This window comes from Chelonia mydas, chromosome 5, assembly GCF_015237465.2.
Source record: "Chelonia mydas isolate rCheMyd1 chromosome 5, rCheMyd1.pri.v2, whole genome shotgun sequence".
NCBI lineage: Eukaryota > Metazoa > Chordata > Testudines > Cheloniidae > Chelonia > Chelonia mydas.
Window position 1 is genome coordinate 86,052,756 of NC_051245.2, and position 22,482 is coordinate 86,075,237.

Consider the following 22,482-nt stretch of genomic DNA (forward strand, 5'->3'; position numbering starts at 1 on the left):
ATAATCCTTATACTGTTTGCAGGTTATTAATATGCAATGTATGCATTGAAAGTCAAATCCTGGGGCAGCCTACATGCCCACAGAATGCCCCAAATTAACTTCAAAGCCAAGGCTCAGCTGTGCAGGCAATAGCAGTGGAGATTCTGTGCTGTGGGGCCATGCACCATGCTATACGATTACAAATGAGATCTCAGCTGATAGCCTGAGCTTCCACCACCAGAAGGAGCTATGTGGACAGGCATGCAATGTGTTTGACCAATGGGGCCACGCAATACTTATTTAGATTTAAAATGAAGCCGTTGAGCCAATGCTCCAGGCACCTTAATGCATCATCAATAATACAATGAAATCCCAACAGCATTCAAGTAATCATTTCAAAAGAAACTCAGCCAGCCAGAGGCCTACTGAAACTCCTTTCCCCGCTTCATCTTTGCTGGAAACTACAGATGTATGGGAATACTAAGATTCAGTAGCACAAAAGCCCTATATGCAGTGTAACAGTGAGCATCGGCTGTTCTTCTCAATGGCCTGCATTGCAGCCTGTGACCTAGGTGCGCAGACAGCTTGGCTGCTTGTGAACTAAGGATTCTCTCCCCCATCCCCTGATATTTTCCATGCCTTGCAGGACTCTTATTACACAGGGCTTTGCCCCACTCTTAGGTTTCACTCTATGAAAATTTGCAGTTTCAGATTTCAGAGATCAGTGGTACAAGGCTTTTTCTTAATTTCAGTTCACACAGAAGCACAACCCGAGTCTTGGGTTCAAACAAATCTAGCCCCTCCCCCGCTGTCTCCCCTCCCCCACAGCCATGCCGCCACGCAGGCAGCGCTCTGGGCGACGGAGCTGCCCGCCTCTGCAGGGCAGTGCGGCAGCATGTCTGGCTCCGGCCAGGCGGCACAGCTGCCAGACATGCTGCTTTGAGCAGCATGGTAAGGGGGCTGGGGCTGGGGGCTCCCGGGGGGCGGTCAGGGGACAGGGAGAAGTTGAATATGTGGGGGAGTGCCAGGGGGCCTGTCAGGGGGTGGTTGGGTGGGGCAGAGGTTCTGGGGGGGGGGCAATCAGGGGATGGGGAACAGGGAGAGTTGGAAAGGCGTGGGAGTCCCGGTGGGCCTATCAGGGGGCGGGGGTGTGGATAGGGGTCGGGACAGGCAGGTGACAGGGAGCAGGGGTGTGTGGATAGGGGTGGGGGATCCCGGGAGAGGGCGGTCAGGGGACAAGAAGCAGGGGGGTTGGATGGGTGGGGATTTCTGAGGGGGGCAGTCAGGGGCTGGGAAGTGGGAGGGGTCGGATAGGGAGCAGGGCTAGGCTGTTTGGGGAGGCACAGTTTTCCCTACCTGGCCCTCCATACAGTTTTGCAACCCCAATGTGGCCTTCGGGCCAAAAAGTTTACCCACCCCTGCCCTATGGTGATCTTCTGGTCCAGGAAGAAAGTCCCTGCTTGCAGCTTCCTGAACAGGCCAGTGTTCCGAAAGATGCGTGCGTCATGCACCTTTCCGGACCAGCCTGCATTAATGCCCGTGAAACACCCACGGTGATCCACAAGTGCCTGGAGAACCACTGAGAAATACCCCTTCTGATTAATGTACTCGGTGGCTAGGTGGTCTGGTGCCAGAATTGGAATATGCGTGCCATCTATCACCCCTCCGTAGTTAGGGAAGTCCATTTGTGCAAAGCCATCCACAATGTCGTGCCTGTTGCCCAGAGTCACAGTCTTTTGGAGCAGGATGCGATTAATGGCTCTGTACACTTCCATCAACACGAGTCCAACAACTTTCCCCACTCCAAACTGTTTAGCAACCAATCGGTAGCAGTCTGGAGTAGCCAGCTTCCACAGTGCAATCGCCAAATGCTTCTCCAACGGCAGGGCAGCTCTCATTCTCGTGTCCTTACACAGCAGGGCTGGGGCGAGCTCCTCACACCGTCCCATGAATGTGGCTTTCCTCATCTGAAAGTTCTGCAGCCACTGCTCGTCATCCCAGACATGCATGACGATGTGATCCCACCACTCAGTGCTTGTTTCCTGAGCCCAAAAGCGGCATTCCTCTGTGGTCAGCACCTCCGTGAATGCCACAAGCAATCTCATGTCATAGCTGCTAAGCGTGGTAAGATAAGTGTCGCACTCCTCTTGCCTTTGTAGTTTAAGGAATAACTCCACTGCCACTTGTGACGTGTTGGTCAGAGTGAGCAGCATATTGGGATCCATTCCTGCAGACTGAAGCAGCAGGGCGTGCAGTACACAAACTGTTGAAAGATGGCGGCAAATGCGGATGGAAGCACAGGGATTGCTGGGATGCGAAGCAATGCATCACGGGGCATTCGGACAGGACCCAGGATGCCCCGCGAACCCGTCCACCTTCCCACAACTCTTGGCGGCAGAAGAGGAAGTGACTAAATCTTGGGGGTGGGGGTGGAGAGGACTGTGGATGGGGAAGGGGTGCTGGCCCAGGGTGGGGGGCACCAGCTGCCTGGGGCTGCGGGGCCAGGGACTGCTGCTGGGGGCTGCCCGAGAGGCTGGCTGCAGAGCTGCTCCAGCAGCAGCCTGCGTGGCTGTCCCTGGGGCCACCTGAGCAGCTGGGGTCAGCCACCCTGGCTGCTCCAAAAGTCACAGAAAGTCACAGAATCTGTGACTTCCACGACCTCTGTGACAAAACAGAAGTTTTTACTGCAGCTGTGTGAAAAATATGTTGTTCCTAAATCAAGGTTAAAGGAACGTACTCTTGCCATTATTATTTGTTGTATTGGGGTTCAAAATTCCCCATACTCCTTGGAACAGCTCTGTGCAAAGCAGCTAAATAAACCCTCCATGATTTATACATTTAGAAGATATATGGGGACTTACACACATTGATCGAAACTGAATCTGTAAAGAAGACTCAATGTAGGCGTCTGTTTGGGGAACTGAACGAAAATGTTCATTGTTTATTATCTTTTTCCAAGCCGGTTCACTCACCCCAATTATTTTCATGTTAAATGGATTAAATCAGGAAGCCGTTACCACTGGGCAGAGGCTGTTTTATGCAGCCAACTAAACCATCGTCCTTTACAAATAGGTTATGGACACCACAAATTATTCTTATAATTAAGTTGACCTTGATCTCCTTTTTTATAACTTCATTAAACTCAAGCTCAAGGGAATGTAAATAAAAGTCTCCAGCTCCTCAGTACAAATGAGTTAAGACAGACTTGAATCCATCTGGGCCAGAACTACGCTAGAAAATTTTACAGATAGCACTTTTGCCAGCACACAGCTCCCACCATTGCAATGTCAGCCAGGATAGCATTCAGAATCACAAGTCAAGATCAACAGGGAACCAGAAAGCTCAGAGTGTGGCCAGACCAAGAAGTGATTTACAAAAAGAGTGTAAATTTTTCCTGAATCTCTCACAAAGGATTTGGCTTTGCACTCAAATCTGGAGGTGAAGTTTCTTATTTATCCAAATTGGTTCTCCCACAGCTACTTAGAACTGTTGAATTTGCTACCACTAGACTAAAGAAGAGGAGTACTTGTGGCACCTTAGAGACTAACAAATTTATTTGAGCATAAGCTTTCGTGAGCTACAGCTCATAAGCTTTCGTGAGCTACAGCTCAGCTCACGAAAGCTTATGCTCAAATAAATTTGTTAGTCTCTAAGGTGCCACAAGTACTCCTTTTCTTTTTGCGAATACAGACTAACACAGCTGCTACTCTGAAACTAGACGAAAGGTTACTCTATTTGGTCAGGCTCACATTTACAGAGGGGAGCAGTCAGCACACATCAGCCTCACTGAGGGGACTGGAGTTGCTTCTGTGCTACATTGGTTAGTCCTAGAGCTAACTGGAAAATTGATAATTTTTTTTACGTGGAAAATTTCAACTTCTCATCAAAGCCCCAAGCCCCCAACTTCAGTTTTTGGCAAGAAAATTGAACAGTTTTGAGTAAACGAGACACTTGGGGGTCAGAGGGATGCAATTGAAAACCCAATCTTCCATTGGAAAAGTTTTGCTGTGAAATTTTCAAACAGTGCTAGTTAGTGCAGCTGACTCAAACGCACCTGATTTACCTTAGTCACAGCCAGAGTGTATACTGTTAGTCAAGGAGATGCATTACTGAATAATCAGTCCATTTTCCTATTTCGAGGTATGGGAAGAAGTAAATGGTTGTCACACAATGATCACAGGCTAGCTAACCAGCTTCTACATCTTTTAAATATTTATTTGCACTAATGGCCAAGGTTTTCAGAAGTGACTAGTCATTCTGCATGCCTCCATTTTTGGGTGGCCAACTTGAAATACCTTTAGAAGGGTGCTCATAGTCAGAGGACGCTGAGGTTCTAAGTACTTTCTGTAAGTAAAGGACCTTTTAAGGAATCTCAGGTTGAGCCCCCAACAAATTAATCACCGAGAATCACTATGAAAATCTTGATCTGTCTCTTTTTAAAAGGTAAATTTAGTACTTCTGAAGGCGTGGACTTGACAGGCCTGAAAAATAAAGTTATTTCTCCATAGAAAAGTTAGAGCATGGACAGCAGCCCTCCAAGTTTCCATACCACACTTCTGATATTTTTAAACCCTGAGTGACCAATCCATTGGCACAAAAGAGTACCTTCATTTCCACGTCCATTTAGTCTTTAGCCTCTATTCTGAGGCTGGCAATAAGAATACCTTGGGCCATCTGGGCTGCTGGCTTGGCGATGAGGACACCTGCCCACTAAGGAATGACACACAAAAAACCAACCCAAAGATGATACAACACTTCAGTCACTGTCCCAGTGACCTAAAACCAGAAGATCTCCATAGTTCTTTGCCAGTCATATGAGCCATGATGCCTGCCAAAGCCCTACGGTGCCATATCCAATGACAATAACGTTAAACTTCTGTGAAACCATATGTCAGTTTCAGGTCACTCTCTTTTCAAAGATTCCATGTTGTTTGATTTGATTTGAAGACTCATGTCAGACTAGCTAATAGCAAATTACTTCTTAGTCCAGTCCAGCCCCGTGCAGTCCTGACACAGCAAGCTGTAACAGGTAGAGGCAAAAAAGGAAATGTGTGTTGGAACAAGCCACCGCCTAGCAACTCCGTAGTCACATGAGCAGTTCTCACTCACACAAGGGTTTCTATTGGCTTCAGTAGGACTCCTCATGTGAGTTTGCAGGCTCAGATCTGTTCTTTGGAATGACTGAATATCAGACTTGCCGTTCAGACATATATCCTTCCTCTCAGCCCAAGATGTGACTAAAACTCAGCCCATTGAGTCTGGCTGTGGCCCAGTCTCAAAACCTGGTGAACATCATCCACAAGTACTGAATGGAGCAGACTTCCCAGAGATGACCTGGAGGGGCATACCATTCTGGTATCAGTCCCTGGCTCCCCACAGGTGCTGCTCTTATTCCCTCTGTTGCTTTGCTGCAACTGCCTCTGATACATCCAGGTTGTTTTCCTGAGTGAGAGCTGAGCATTCATCCTGGCATCTCTTTGGAGAAAGTACTTAGGAAGTGGCACTTGCTTCAGTGACTTGTGGTACACTTCTCTAATGCAAAATACACCCAGTTAGGATGGAGGGGCCTACACTGTAATATTTTACATTGTTTGAACATGACTGTGAAGAATCAAGTTAGCTGACATGATGTTGTGCATGATTTTTCAACCAACGCAGACCATTAGGGTTTAATTACAATTAGCTGACATGATATGGAACATGAAAGTTGTGGTCAGCATCATATCAACTAACTCACTTTTTAACAACTGTGTTCAGTGGGTAAAGTTTTATACAAAAAAAAAAAGACTCGGTGACATAAGCAATAGATGTAAGAGTTAACGAATTTAAATAATGCCTTCATTTCTTCTTTTCCTTCCTCCTTTTCTTCCTCCCAAAAGTTTTACAGTTCACCTTTAGAAACTAATTTTAATTAAAGAGGAAACTACAACTTTTAATCTATTAATTAATATACTACTCCTTATGATGGTGCAGTAATAAGGAAATTAATATAATATAATGTTCTGACATAATCTGCCTCTTTAGAACACTCTAATCCTTTTTAATTGCTTTATAAAGTGTCTATGATTCATTGACTCACTTTAAAAGGCAATTAGTAAAGTAGAACCCAACGGTGAATAACTAGAAGGTTCCTAATGCTACAGGCTAAATTATGCCACTCCCATTGAGAGTTTGCTAGAGTGGGGAGGGAATATACACTGTCACAGGGACCAGGTACAATTTCTCTCCCCATATTGTGGAATGGGGCTAGTGATGCGTACAGCATTGACTAGCCCCAGAGAGTGAGAGAGAGAGAGACTGTGAAAGGTGCAGCTTAGCACATCCACCTCACCATCTGAGGACACCCACTACCTCTAGTCCATGGAAACCCCTGCCAATATGCTGCTGCTCTTCCCCAGGTCTTCTACCAGGCCTTCTCATATGGCTTCAGCTGAGCCTTTCCTGTGCTTATTCCCTGGTTCTCTCTCAACAAGGGGTTGCCCCAGCCCTGGTCCCTATAGAATTTCAGCCCCCCCTTGTCCTTCTCCACCTGGTAGCATTCCCTCTTCCCAGCAGGCTTTGGTCCCAATTTATAGTGAGTTACCCGATCTCTGTACTACAAGTAAGTAAGATGATGTGCCATTCTCCCCTCCCCTCTTTTTCTGCAGAGGCATAATTAAGCCCTATTCCAGGGGTCTTTTGGCAATGTTTCCTGCTCAATTTCCTGAATTTCATTAGCAGGAAGTTCATTCATCTTATTTTTGTCAGGTCCATACATGACCTCTCTGTAGCACAGTCAACTTTTGAAAACCAAGACATGTATACCTTCCATTGGAACTTGACTAAGATATTTATTGTTCTGATCAATGATTAGTAAATATTCAATTAATTTTTGCTTGAATTTGCACTGTCCATGAACATCAACTGATGTTTAAATCGTTGGTAAACATGGGATCTCCCAGAGAAAGTGCATGGGGTTTACCAGCTTTTCTGAAAGGTACATTTAAAAGGCCTAAACAGCTTATGAGTGTCCCTTTCCTTCAGAACCTAAGTCTGTAAAAGAAGCAATTTAAATGAGCTAGAATTTTTTTAAATGACCATTTAAACAAGTAAAGCAGTTACTTTTATTATGGAACCTATTTACTTTACTATAAAGAACATCCAATTAGCTAAAAGAATCACAATATATGATACAATTCACACAATTCATTTTCCTAGGGTAGGCAGATCCTTCAAGGCTACAGAGTGTAGTTCTAACATGGAAAACCCAGGAGAACTCCAATGGACATGCTCAAAGAATATATTTTATATGACTGATACTGCATGTGTTCACTTGATTTACGTTGGCCATGATTTGGTTTTGCCACACACAGGATATGCAGATGGATCTGTAAAGTATCTCTGGAAGACTGACACTTGGCAATACTCACCAAGGGTGAAAAGTCCATGAAGCTATGGAGTGCAAAATCTCTCATTATCACTACAAGGCATGAGCTTTCCTCTGACATGTATATCAGAAAGGTAGAACCTATAGTCTTGATAATGGTTTTCAAAGCCATCTTATCCAGGGGCAAACCCAGGTTATAAGAAACCGCTTCTACCAGGTTTCAGTGTGTTAGTCTGTATCCGCACAAAGAAAAGGAGTACATGTGGCACCTTAGAGACTAACAAATTTATTTGAGCATAAGTGAGCTGTAGCTCACAAAAGCTTATGCTCAAATAAATTTGTGAGTCTCTAAGGTGCCATACGTACTCCTTTTCTTTTTGTCTATACCAGGGGTTCTCAAACTGGAGGGTCAGAACCCCTTAGGGGGTCATGAGGGTACTACATGGGGGGTCGCGAGCTGTCAACCTACACTCCAAACCCCGCTTTGCCTCCAGCATTTATAATGGTGATAGATAGATAGATAAAGTGTTTTTAATTTATAAGGGGGGGTCGCACTCAGAGGCTTGCTATGTGAAAGGGGTCACCAGTACAAAAGTTTTTTGAACCACTGATTTATACAACTAGTTTGTCAGCTACTGTTAATTTATAGGTTTCTCTAACGATGCACATCACTTCACATACATTAATGACACTTCACAATACCACTGGGAGCCAAGCAAAAGCATTTTTATCCCAGTTTTACAGATTGGAAATTGAGGTACAGAAAAGTGAAGTAACTTGTCCAATGTCAAAGTGGAAATCTGTATAAGAGCCAAGGACAGAACTCAGATTTCCTAAAATTCAGTCATAAGATCATTCTTCAATAGCTAGATCTTTTTGTGTTGTGTAGGCATGTCTTATGATTCTCTAGACACCACCTGACATATTCAGAACATGTTCCACTTAAACTTCCTATATACACTATGCTTTCATGCAAACAACTGGGTACAGCATGCAAAGTTTAATGCAGCTAATAGAGTTTACATTTACATTGCTATTAGGCTGCTATACCATAGCAATACACTGAACTGATAGTGCCCTTGGTAATAAATACACACTAAAAAGGAGGGGGAAGATTAAATACTTTCTTAAGCAGTAAAACTCTTTCAAAAATCAAGTGCATTAAGGAAATCTGTTAATTCATACTGATGGAGCTGAAATAATAATGAATGAGTTAACTATTGTGATGTAACAAGGAGTCTGGTGGCAATTCTCTTGAGATTTAATCTATGCCTCTGAGAAACCACACTGGTTTCATACAGCCAAGCAAATGGCAACATGATAATAGAACCCAACAATAGCAAAGTCAAGGGTTCCTGGTGCTAATTGTCTTGCTAGTCCCAGGCACACCTTAGAGCTATTAGCTTTTAAAGAGCTGCTAAATTGTACTGAACCCCTCCAGAAATGTCAGTTTTCACCACGTTGCTGCATTTAAAATCAAATGTAACATAATTCAGAAGAGAAAACAAGGAGATGCATTTTTCATTCTAACATCAGCAGCATCTCCAACAAATCCATCAGTGAGGTTTTTCAATTTTGTTTTTATTAAGCTTTATAATAAATGTAGATATCTGAAAACAATGTCTGATCTGAAGTTACAGGAATCAGTAAGAAAACAATTGGCCAAAAATGAATAACCTTCTGACACTGATCTTAGCAAACTTAAGCTACAAATAAAAGAAGAGAAAATACCAAAAAAAAAGTTTCATCTATGTAATAAACATCTGGAAGAGTCAACGTTTATTCATTAGCTAACCACAACCACATCACATTAACCATTCCATTAGCTATATGTTGTTGAGGGCTTGTGATGGCCACTATATAATTATTTTGCATCTTCAAGAGTAGGAGATTCAGGGCTTGTCTACACGGGGAAATAGCCCAGAATAAGCTATTGCAGAATTCCTTTCTTATTCTGCACCCAAAATGCCTTTGTGTGGTTTAGTTTAATCTACTTCTAAAATGCATTAAGTTAAACCACAAAAAATGGGACTCTGAAGCCTGGTTACACTAGAAAATTAGATCGGTTTAACTATGTCAGTCAGGGGTGTGAAAATCCATACCCCTGAGCTGAGTAGTTAAACCAACCTAAAGTCCCCATGTAGACAGCACTAGGTCAACTGAAGAATTCTTCAGTCAACCTAGCTACCACCTTTCAAAAAGGTGGATTACCTACGCCAAAGGGAGAATCCCTCCTATCAGCACGGGTAGTGTCTACACTGGAGCGCTACAGCAGTGCAGCTGCAGTGGGGAAGCTGTGCCTCTGTAGCGTTTTAAATATAGACAAGCCCTCAGACCTTCTCTGCATTAGAAAGTTGTACCACCAAGGAGTTATTTCAGTATAAATGTGTTTTATACTGGTACATCTTATTTCAGTACAGGAAGGGAAACAAGCTATTCTAGTATAAGATAGCTTAATACTGGTCTAATTGTGCCCATATTAAGGTTTGTACTGGTATAATTACATTAGTAAAAATCACCCCCTTGTTGACATAGTTATCCTGCTTTTCAGAATCTTCCTTTTTCAGAGGAAGAAAAGTAAAACCAAAGACAGCTTGTGGTAATTACAGCTCCTCTAACACTTTAACGAGAGATAGAAATGTTAGGCCTAGTGTCTCGGATGAATTCCCATTCAAATTATTGCATTCTGCCTATCTAAAAGTCTCCCTAGACATTCAGATATGTTCTTCACTTTCTTTAATCCTTTGCTATTCTGCACTTTCTGTTCTGAACTATGGTGCATGTTTGCTATGTACTTCCACCCCAGAAGTGGCTAAGATCCCAGTCCTGCAAAGACTGTGTTCTGGTCTACACTTAAAACTTAGGCCAACATAGCTTCGGTGCTCAGAGATGTGAAAAATCTAAATCCCTGAGCGCCATAACTATGATGACCTAAAGCCTGGTGTAGATGCAGCTAATTCAATGGAAGAAAGCTACCATTGCTTGAGCAGACAGAGTTGCTACAGTGAGGGAAAAACCCCTTCCTATGCGTACACTATGGCATTACAGCAGCAAAGTTATGGTGCAGTAGCTATGCCCTGACACTAGTGCCCATAATGTAGACATGGCCTTATGAACATGCTTAACTTTACGCACTGTTGAACTCCTCACTGTATGAAAAGTTAAGCGTGTGCTTAAGTCTTTGCAGGAGCCTGCTCACCTTATCTGTGATGAGTAATCCCCTTGAAATGAATGGAACCACTCACATAAGTAAGTGGCCCATCCTTTGAGATCTATAAATATCAGGTACTAATTATTGTTTACCATCATTATCCTGAGTCAAAGTTCATGGAAACAAATACTACTTCAATTTGCAAGTCTTTGACTCCCCTTAGGTTGTAAACTTCTTTTTTTTTAAATGCAGAGAGCTGATGAAGATCATTGTTTATCGGCCACTTGTATGTGTGTGAGAGAGTAGGATCATGGTGAGAGAGAGGATCAATTTTGGGGGTCAATTAGGGAGGGAATAATTACAAGAAGAATGAATTGCTTTGTGAGATTAGTGAGTACTGTAAATTTCTCCTTCCTCTTTCACCAGTGAACTCTGAAGGCAAAAACAAACTGGACAAGACTGTCACACCGGCTCCTGTTTTTAATGGAAACTCAATGACCCCCATTATATTAACTTACTTACTTGAAATGAAAACGTCAAAATGTTTGGTTTATTTCTGAGGCACCATTGCAGACTTTCTACTTCTTACAATTTTACTGCACACCTCATGATGTTTGTGATTTTTATTAAAGCCTATCTATGCTCCTGGATAATATGAGAATTTTAGCCTTCATTTAATACAAATTAAGTTTCTAGCCTTTGTTTTTGCAGGGAAAAGTAGAAAATATGAACCTTGAAAGCTCAAAAACGAGAAAGCAAAAAAGAGTTCAGAATTTATTACTGTTTAAAATCATATGGTTTTTTAAAGCAAATCTCTCAATATTGGGGTGTGAACTCATAAATGATAAATGCTTGGGTATGCAATACTGCACCTGAAATAACAGGAAACCACTTTGAGATAGGCATACACCCAATAAGTGCAACAGGCCTCCACTAATATAGAGCATGGAGGGTCTTCTGCAAACATACTTGCACTCATTTAGTCAAACTGGTTTAGTTAAAGTGCAAATCCCTGTGTGGAATTATTTCAGTTTCATTCAAACCTGTTCCTTAAACTACACCAAAATAAAGTATGGTTTAAACAGAAACAAGTGTGTCTACATGGCCTTTTGCACAAGTGTAACTAAATCTGTTTAAAATCATATCTTAAGTTAAACCCATGACACTCTGCATGTAGACAAGCACTTATTTAGGGATATGCACATTTTATAATCTAATAAATAATACATTATTATTGCATCCCTCCCTTATCTGTCAAGGTCCTTATGGGACTGCACAGTTAAATAGGTTTCAGAGTAACAGCCGTGTTAGTCTGTATTCGCAAAAAGAAAAGAAGTACTTGTGGCGCCTTAGAGACTAACCTATTTAGTTAGTTATTTATTTGCTCAAATAAATTGGTTAGTCTCTAAGGTGCCACAAGTACTTCTTTTCTTTTCACAGTTAAATAATAAGTTACCAACCATTAAAATATTGTATATAATATTTAAAAGGTCCCAAACAAGGTAGCATATTACACGGAAACAAACATACAAAAACTCCAAATATGGTCCCTTTGCTGGTACCTGACTCATTTTATTTTTTTCTGGGCTCTATATCTTGATCAAAAGACTCCAAATTTGCACCATTAGCCCTATCATCCTGCATCCTGATGCTCCACAGAAATTTTCAAGACAATCTGAGTGTGCATGTGGATATTAGAAAGTTCAGTTCAACCTTAACTATGGTGCCCCAGGGCCACCCCATAATGGGGCCAGTATAACATCACCCCTCTGGCCTCTTGGCAAATTGCTGAGTTAATGAGAAGAGGTCAAGCAAGGAGGTGGGAGGAGAGAGTTGGAAGGTGCTAATTGTAAGTGACCTGCTGCAGGGAGCCAGGGAATACATACAGTGTCAACTCAGTGTTAAAGCTCAGGGGGATAAGCGTTACCCTGTGAGCTGAGGTGTGCAAGGAAGTAGCTTTAGTCTGCCTTCTGTGTTCCCTTCTGTCAGAAAGAGTTCTTCATTGTATGGACTGTGGTGTGAAAAATACAGCAGAGGGATTTTAGGTTTAAGGAAAGGAGAGAAATACAGACTGACCTGAGGAAAAATGCTGCTTATTAGGTAAGCTAATGCTACTTTATATACATAGAGTCAGTCTGGAAAATGCCAATGTTCATTCATTCTAGTGAAGTGTATCGACATTTTATAAAATCTTATATTTAAGATCCTTGACTTCAATTTTATCTTTCTCTATACCTATCTTTTTCCTTTGTACTCATCAATGTAGTACTGTATGTAGGTGTTGATTTCCCTTCCTCAAACCCTATGTTACTCCAGGACTGTTGAGCATAATAAATTCTAGGTTTATTGCTCCTTTGATGGTGTAATTTAACTCCTTTTAGTGAGATCAGCATTCCCTTATATGTATCATTTTGTGTTTTAGGTTTCTTTTAAGCTTGGCGCTATCTTTACAAGTAATCCAATTTGGAAATGGTAAGAGAACTCCTTCTCTCCCCCTTCCCATCCCCATTTTGCTTTTGTTGGTTTTCTTAAATGAAAAATGTGTTTTTCTGTGCACTTTGAATACTTTTACTTGTAATACAAACCAAAAACTGCTTTTACCCTCACCCTGCAAACACTTGCATATGTGAATAATCCTAAATGCTTCTATTCATGTGAGTAACATTAAGCATGTACCAGATTGTTTGCAGGATTGGAGTCTTCCGTTAACACTGCACACAGAATCAGTTGCCAGTTCCACTCTAAACCCAACTGAGGACAGAGTTTGGCTCAATACTGATATCTCAGGATATGTACAGTTTTTTGGGGGCAACTTTTAACTATGTGTGTACAGTGGCTAGCACAATAGGCCTGAATCCCTCGTTCGGAGCTGCTTGATACTATTGTAATACATACTACTAAAGCTTCAGCGGGATATTTCAGAACATTCCAAAAAACTTTTTCCCTGTCTCAACTCTCACTGAGAGCAGACAATGAGAATTAGATCGGGCCTGAAGCAGAAAAACAAACAGAAAAAAGGTAAATAAAATACTGACCAGCTTCCATACCACGATGGAATAATATCTTCACCATCACCTCAAATTTGCATGAGAACTTTATTTGAACATCATCTGTGCAGCTGTCAAAGCTAAATCTACAGTATAGCCATCACTGAGAGTCTGACCTAATTTTTGTTGTTTTTTAATATATATTTAAAGGCTGTGAGGGGCAGAACTGTGATGATAACCCAGACCAGAAAAATCCAAACACTTCCTTAACCACCTTTAATGATATAAATAATCTCAATTCTGAGAGGAAAAGGAGGAACCCCTCTGAAGTCTTACCTTTCACTGGGCTTACAGATGGTAAGTTATTCATTGAATTGGGAGGCAACAGGTTTTTCATGTCCAATGTGAACTAGCTTCTCGAGGAGAAACCCTTTCACGCAAGCACCATTGCATAATAACCTGACTTCTTTATGTTAAAAAAATCAAGGGCTATACTTCTGTGCCCACCTGTTGGATGCACAAAACTCTGTATTTGCATACATAGTGATGTTTGTATGAATAACCTGTGTCATTGTACACAGAAATATATACTTGCATGAAAGACCCTTTGTACTTAATAGAAACTGAATCTAAATTCTGCACGAAGATACGGATTCCACAGTAAATTCCATGGAATCATGGGACTCTGATTATGTTGTGCATTCATCCCATATGCACTCAAGATACACCTGTGTGTGTGAAAATGCATGTTTTTGCACACGAGGAGTGTATATACGTATTTTTGCAGATTGACCTTGCTGCATATGGCCACATCTAAAACTTTTAGAGCCCATTTTTAAGCAGTTACACAGAATAAATGAATAGCAGCCAAGTGCCCAGAAAGTGGGAAACTCTCAAAAGTCTAGTTTATGATCCGATTGAATGCGGTCTTGAAAAGAGAAAATTGTACAGCAGATTAGATTTCTTTAAAAATTAGAGCTACCCACAGATAAAAATTAAATATAAACCATGTGGCCAACTCTAGTGGCTTAGAAATGAGAAGGCAAATAAATGTAACTTTTTTTTTTTTAATCTCCTGATTTGTATGCCACTCATGCTGTTTTCGGGGTGACACTTCTGATTTAATACTCGGACTTGGCAACACTGTATAAATCTAACCTCAATCTGTAACTTGTCAAAGTGTTGTATGGCATTTAGCCACCCAAAATCCCATCAAAATATCCTGTGACACTTGGAAAATGTAGCCCCATGGATAATCAGAAAATGCTGCTAGTCCATGTCAGCACTAATGCTGTAATTGATGGAAAGGGTTAAAGGTGATACCTCATACACATCCTTCTCACTTTTGCCTTTGCAAACAGATGAAGGGAAAGTTGGCTCAAATCATCTCTTTTGGGGGGAGCATGGCATTAGGGTTTTGTTGCCACTTAAATACTTACTGGTACATGATCAAAAAAATATCCGCAAAAAGAGGAGGAGTCCTTGTGGCACCTGAGAGACTAACAAATTTAGTTGAGCATAAGCTTTCGTGGGCTACAGCCCACTTCATCGGATGCAATGAAATGGGCTGTAGCCCACGAAAGCTTATGCTCAACTAAATTTGTTAGTCTCTAAGGTGCCACAAGGACTCCTGCTCTTTTTGCGGATACAGACTAACACGGCTGCTACTCTTAAAAAAAATATTATTTTCTATGCTCACAGTTCGTATGTTTGCATTCTCGAGGTGGGGGAAAGGGGGAAATCAAGCTTCACTGTGTACATGATCCAAATTTAACTATTTGTTTTCAATGACTAAAGAAACCTGCTGACGAATCACTGTCCACACTGGTGCTTTTTGTCATTAAAACTTTTGTCGTTCAGGGGTGTGGGGGTGTGTGTTTTTTCACACCCCTGAGCAACAAAAGTTTTAACAACATAAGTGCAATGTAGACATAGCCTCAGTAGCACAGCATATAGTCTAGTCAGGTACTGTAGGTAAATTGTTTTAAAGGGGCTGCTTAACACTGTGATTTAGAATTTATAATTGTGTATGCATGCTAAGAAAGAATCATTTTGCACACTTCTGGGCATGAACTATGGGGGTTGAGAAGGAATCTCTCTCATGTACAGCACTGCAAAACTGCTTAGATGCACTACGGAAGCAGGCAAGACTTTGTTCTCTGAAACATCAGCAATTCTCATGACCAGACAGAGGATACCACACTAGGTGGATCAGTAGTCTGATCTGCCTTGCAAAATCTCATGTTTCCAGGTTAAAAAGAGAAGTCTGAACTGTGTGATATAACTCTTAATTGACTTGTTCTGTGTTTGTACAAGGCCTAGCACAATGGGGTCCTGGTCTGTGACTGGGGCTCTGAGCCATTACACTAATACAAATAATGAATAATTTAAGAATGCTGCACATGATGTAGCTTATTAGCAGGAACAAGCTACAATGTATGTACAATAGTCAGTCATAAAAATCACATTCTACAGTTAGAACTGCTCCATGAAAATAGATATGCCCCTCTGCATGAGGCCATGCTTGAAGTGTACAAATCTGTGAGAAGAATTCGGAAATAAGTGCTTCTCTGGCATTTGAGAGCCATTGCCACTCATATTAAATCTTCTTATGAATTCTGTTTTTCCCAGAAACGCTTGTTTTGGTTTGATTGTTATTAAGACAACTGGGGAAAAAAAAAAAAACAACCCCACACTAGAAGAATAGGAACAAACCTCTGGTCTATCTAAATATGAAAATGCTCTTCATTATGTGAATATCGAGGGAGCTGTGCTGAAAGCTATTGCCATGATTCAGAGAGCATGTTCTTGTAATTATTCTTACACTTCCCCACCTCTTTAGTGGAAAATAAACTATAAAGAACTCTTTAGAGGTCAGGCTTCATGCATATTAGTGGGTGAGGTACTTTTAAACAGCTGTTGCCTCTGCTATAGCTGTTCTGTAGATAAATAGAACTTAGTCTCCATTGTTTTAACCCACCATATTTCAGAAGAACTTCTAAAATGTGTGAAGGCGCAGAGAGTATATATCTTGAAATCTGTGTAATATCTTCCTACCGCTGTTATTTCATTTTGGAATCCAGTCCTATCAGAGCTATCTGACCTACGCTTCTGTACTTGGTTGTTGTTTTTTTTTCCCCCCTCATGAAAGATCTCTAGCATTCTGTTGTAATTTGGCACAGTCCATATTCTCTCTGTCATCCAAACTATCTTTTATATTCTCAATAGTTCACATGTAAATATCTTACCAACAGATGCAAATGTTTTGAAACACTTCCTTTACTTTAAAGCAAGTGAAGTGTTTGTGAAAAGTACTAGATTAACACCTCTGGAGACTGAAGTCCTCTACTGCCCACAAAGCAGGCAAAACTGGGCTCTAAAAGGAACTACATCTGTGCAGAGGACCCCCAGAATTTTTTCAGATGATAGGCACAATGCAAGGTACCTCTGAGGGTTCCAGGCCAAAGTTTCTTCTTCAGCAAAACTCCCATCCAGAACAAGGAAACAAAACAGAGTCACGCACCAAGACCCATCACTGGGCCCTAAGTAAAATCCCCTCATGTTCACTTTCCACCCATGGCTCCCTGCTGTACCTCTCCCAGCCAGCTCCCCGACATGGGCACTCACCGCAGCTCCCTGAGCAGGTCCTGGGGCTGTTGATGAGTGAGTCCTGTGGACGGGGCAAGGCTCCGGAGGATGGAAGGGGTTGCCATGACACAGGAGCTAGCCCCACAGTGATGAGGAGGAGTAGTGCTAGCCACCCCACTGCCTACTCAGGTTTGGCACCCGCTGCTGTCTGTCATCACAGGGGAGTAGTGGGATCAAACTTGAGAGTGACATCGAGACCTGGTGCATGGAGGTCACAGCGACACTCATGTTTGGCCCCGTGGCCCCTTTGTCATAACCAGAGCAGCAGCACTGCAACCCAGTGTGCCAGGTCGCAACTCTCTCAGTTTTGGTTCTGGTGCTCCCTTCTCATGACTGAGGGCTGTGGGGCCAAACTTGAAAAAGTAGTGGGGCAGCCAGTGCTGTTCCTCCTCACCACTGCTGTGGGGCTGGCTCTGCCCCTGCCAATGGTACACACTACACATACTACTCATATGGCTGTGGGCATCACGGCCTCTGTGAATGTGAGGATAATCAAACCTTAATTTAGGAAGAAATTAATTTCAATCTTTGGTTTATTTGAAAAGACTAACAAATTCAACCAACTGTAGTGGGTTCTTCCCAGTGGACAAGTATTTTCTACAAAGAAGTGGACCCTAAAAGCCATCAGATGGTAACTCTTTACCAGACAGCTTCCTAGTGGTGACCTAGCTGTGCATGGCAAGTCTCTCCGTTTGACAGTCTGGTTCCTCAGATAACTTGTAGTTCTTCCTTTCTGCTCTCTCTACTTTGACTCAAGCCAGCAAACTGAACAGAAGCTGCTGTCAGAATGGAGGGACCTGTTTCCTGGGGAGTTTTTGCATATGTCCAAAACACTTTACTGGCAGACACTGTGAACGTGATAAACGGATCAGGTAAGCAACAAACAGGGATTATCTCCCAGTGAAGGAGAAAGAGGAAACTCAATTTTCAGTCACAGCACTCCTGTTTATGGAATCTTTTCTCCTCCTGCAGTAGCTGTGGTGTCATTGGCCATGGAGAGTGGACCCAGGAAGGATGTTTGTTTTGCCAATGTATTTATGGGATTCTGCACTGTTTCCCTCAAGACCAGGAAGATGGTTGTGGTAAGAGGCATCATTATTCCCTTCTAAAGCACAATTCATGTCAGTTAGTCACATATCTATTGCATATTTTTACTATTCACAGCTCAACTCTGTCATATATTCAGTAATCAGCTATGAGGGGAGTAAACACTTGGGCAATGTCAGGATTATTCAGAATCATTCAAGAAGCAGCCTCAGGTACCTCTCAAGACAGGAGGTCTGACTCAGTGAAAGGGAGTCTCTTGAGTTCTGACAAATTCCAATACTGGGAATAAAATGAAAGAAATGAGGATTCCAGATGTACAGAATAAGGGGAAATTTAACTTAACATTGGGGTCCAGCCTAGGTGAGGAAAGCGAGTCCTGACACTGAGGCTAGGTGTCAGGAGGAATGGATTTATCAGGGAACTGGTACTATGCTGTACAGTCTTTTTTTTTACCTCTGTTACCATTTCAAGTGCCAGCCCGGGTAAGTAATGACTTATCAGTGGCCTAATTAGACATTCATGGTCATAGGGATGAGCGTTGGACTGTATTAGAATGAGTTTGCTCTCAATCCAGAGACCAAAGATTACACTGGTATCTCTACATTATTAGCCTTCTTGACAGAAAATTTCCCACCAGTGCCAACACCACTGCACTCCCACCAATCGTGGGAGTGCTAGGCCATGTTTACATTATGGGTCCTAAAGAGGCACAGCTACAGCACTCAGCTGTAACGCTGTAACATAAGGGCTTACTACAGTGGCAGAAGGGTTTTTTCCAATCTATGACAGGTTTCAGAGTAGCAGCCGTGTTAGTCTGTATCTGCAAAAAGAAAAGGGAGGACTTGTGGCACCTTAGAGACTCACAAATTTATTTGAGCATAAGCTTTCGTGAGCTACAATCGAAAATACCATATTTTCCACTGAATGCATCCAATGAAGTGAGCTGTAGCTCACAAAAGCTTATGCTCAAAATAAATTTGTTGGTCTCTAAGGTGCCACAAGTACTCCTTTTCTTTTTCCATTTATGTAGGTAATCCACTTCCCTTAGCGGTAGATAAGAAGTTGACAGAAGAATTCTTCCATTGACCTAGCCATGTATACACGGGAGGTTAGGTCAGTTTAATTATGGGACTCGGTGCTGTGAATTTTTCATGCCCCCAAGCACCGTAGCTATGTCAACCTAGACCAGGCCCTACTGTATACTGCCCACTGGCAGTGTAATCATTCTGTCATCTAATCCTGCTCAAATCAGATCTAGTTGACACTGTGATTAACACATTGACAGTTGCTGGGGTCTTGGTTACCTTGGAGTTCTCACTGTTGCTATCATCAGTAGAAACCCACCAGTGGTAGCAATGATGGGAAATTTTAGAAAGATAAGTGTAGGGACTTGCCTTCACTAGAGGTGACCCCTCTAGCCCAGTATGGAGGCACACTGTCAGGATACTATGGGAAAGTCTGTACAATCTCTGACCACAATGGACTTGACCGGTGGATAAATAAGAGATTTTGTATGTCAACACCTTTCAATAGCACTAAGTTCATGTTAATATTTTTGGTTTTTAAAGATCTGGATAAGTATCTGGGGTGTGGGGTGAAATACTAAACCTCTCAGAGAAAGTTAATGGAGTGAGAGGTGGTGTTCAAGAATTCCTCAGTTCCCTTATGGTCAGAGATTAATATTTTTTAACTTAGCAGATCTCTCTGAATTGAGGGGGAGTTACAGGGTACACTTCTTTTTAGATTATATATATATAAAAAAATGGTGACCTATAATGCATATAAAATATGTATACAAAATGTTATATAGCATTTTTATAATATATATTACACACACACACAGTGAAAATCTTTATATAGTACATAATGTAACAGAAAATTGTTCCTTCCAAATTTCCTTTAATTTAGACAGAGATCTGCTAAACTATAATTTATCTGTGTTTGTGTGGGACAAAAGAAAAGATCTCTCTTCATTAAATGTTTACCATGTTAAGCCCTTAAGAAGTTAGAATCAAGGTAAATACAAAGGGCCAGCATTCTGATTAGCAAAATCCAATTAACCTGGAAAGACCATCAAGTGAATTAACAAATTTGGTAATCTCTTTAGAAGGAATTTTTCCATTCAAGTTCCCTGGAGGCTTTTATTTACAAAGGAAAAACCTGAAAGCTTTTAGTACTCTGACATTTTTCTTTCACATTAAAACCAGTTTCTGGGTCTCTAGGGGGAACATTACCTCCATGTACTTACTCCATATGCACTTGCAAAGAAAATATGGCAGTACTTAAAAGCAACATTCTGGCAAATATCTGGGATTTACATACCAATACCTGGAGGTTTTCTCTCCCAAGTGTCATCAAATCTCATCAGTCATTTCTTAAACGTTCTCTGAGTGCTGCCATTCGCAACTCTTTCAGAACTGTAAACACTCCCTTGAAAGAGTCTCCATAGCTGGGTGTTCAGCTGAAGCCTGAAAGGAAGTACTTTGGAGCAATGAAGTAGATGCAAATCATACCTTTTTCTGTTTAATTTAAAGGAATTTAAATTCATGCTTTGTTCCTTCAGGTCCTACAAAGAAAAACATGCCTGCTTGGATTCATCTTGGAATGAGTTCTGAAGGACTAAAACTTCAACAGACAACAGACATCCTTATAGTTTCCTTACTGTTTCCTCTGCTTTGTCAGCTCCTCTAATGAGTAACAAAGACAAGAAGCAAGAAAGGTAGTTACTTTAACAATGAGAAAGTAACATGAATATGAAGCCTTTTGTTTTATCTTTAATTGTATAATGGCAAGCAGCAGGAACTGATTATCTGCACTTGATATTAGTGTTTCATGGATGCCAACTGACTGCTTTAATAGGTGGGTGGTTAGGAAAAGAACAGAATTTTTATTTTATCCTACAACAAATCCATCTATTCCTATGCATTAAAACAGGGGCTATAAGTATGTCTCTTCCCCCACCCATCTTGAAGTGGCCCTATTAATTGCTTTCAAATATTGGCTTCTATGACGTTTAATATTGAAAGATCAATTCTTCCAGTGGAAGATGCTATATTTACACCTACTTAGGCTAAGACAGCCATAATTGTATTGTTAATATGATTTTGCTTTAAATATCTAATTTTTAATAATTTATTATCTCTTTTGGCTATTTCAGCTGTTGAAAAGACAGAAAACTAAGTCATTAAGTAATGGTTTTCTTGTCAATCTGGATTGATTTGTTTTCCCACTAACTAAATTAAAACTTTGAAAGAGCCATCCTAAAGAGACAGTCATTCGTATTATAATAGTTTCATACTTGAAGATATTGTATAAGTAATCATTTCAGCCACTATCCCTACATGCAAATAAACATTATTTTAAAATTTTAGTCCAAACACTTAATTTTTCAGATGGTACAATTTTTCAAAAGGGCCTTTGTTGATTTGACCGAATTACTTTGGAAAATGTGTTTCCAGAAAGTGGATTATGTTCAAAAGACGTTTCCTACACACATCACTAAAGAGTATTTAGTCAAGATTATGGATGCTTATCCATTGTGTTCATTTTGTTAATTGTCCCTCCCCCACCTTAGACTGTCTAGAACCATCAGCAGATCTGAATGGCATTTGAGGTCCTAATTCTTTTCGTCCCCACCCCTTTCCTTCCCATGCCCTCTCACTCAATTTCACTTTTGAAAACCATTTTTTGATGTTTCACAAGTCTCAATAAGTTATGCATTGTTGCGCTTCAATAAGTAAACTGGATTACGTTTATTATGACATAAGAGTGTTCATACATAATATTCAGGAATAGTTATTCCAGAACAGCTATTCTGGAATAATTCCACGTGTAGACAAACCCTCAGTTATCAAATTATGCAATTCCTTGCCCTTTAGCTGAGTGGATTTGATTTGCATAATGTCTGTATGACTGTTTCTCAATAATTGTAAAGTATGCAAATTCAGAGCTTCTTAATGGCCCTTAGCCAATCAGGGCAGAGGGATTTGCACATTCACTGTATTGTTAATCACTAGAGTCATTTTTAATACCCATACACGATTATACATGATTGAAGCTAAAGTTCTCAGAACTCCCAACACATGTGCCATCCACAAACATGTCTGATAACTTCTGGTTCCTCTCCCTACCCAGCCAGTTCACTCTTATCTGGGGAAAAGAGAGGGGCTGAAATTACTATCCTGTCCTCAAGAGCTAAGGAGGAATCACAAGGGAAGATATTGCAAAGGCTGAATTTAGATGAGGCCACAGGATGTGGATGGGATCAGAGGCTGAGGATCTCGCATACATTGGAAGGAGCTGGG

General features: G+C 41.4%; 1 protein-coding gene across 1 annotated transcript; it reads left to right on the forward strand.

Annotated features, from left to right (window-relative positions):
* The first annotated feature begins 10,572 nt into the window (after positions 1–10,572).
* On the forward strand, positions 10,573–21,244 carry LOC102935665 (cryptic protein-like). Its single transcript, XM_043546242.1, has 6 exons — positions 10,573–10,594; positions 12,882–12,968; positions 13,694–13,840; positions 17,889–18,003; positions 18,104–18,213; positions 20,742–21,244. The coding sequence occupies exons 1-6, from the start codon at positions 10,573–10,575 to the stop codon at positions 20,867–20,869; spliced, it is 609 nt and encodes a 202-aa protein (XP_043402177.1). The 3' UTR covers positions 20,870–21,244.
* Positions 21,245–22,482: the final 1,238 nt, after the last annotated feature.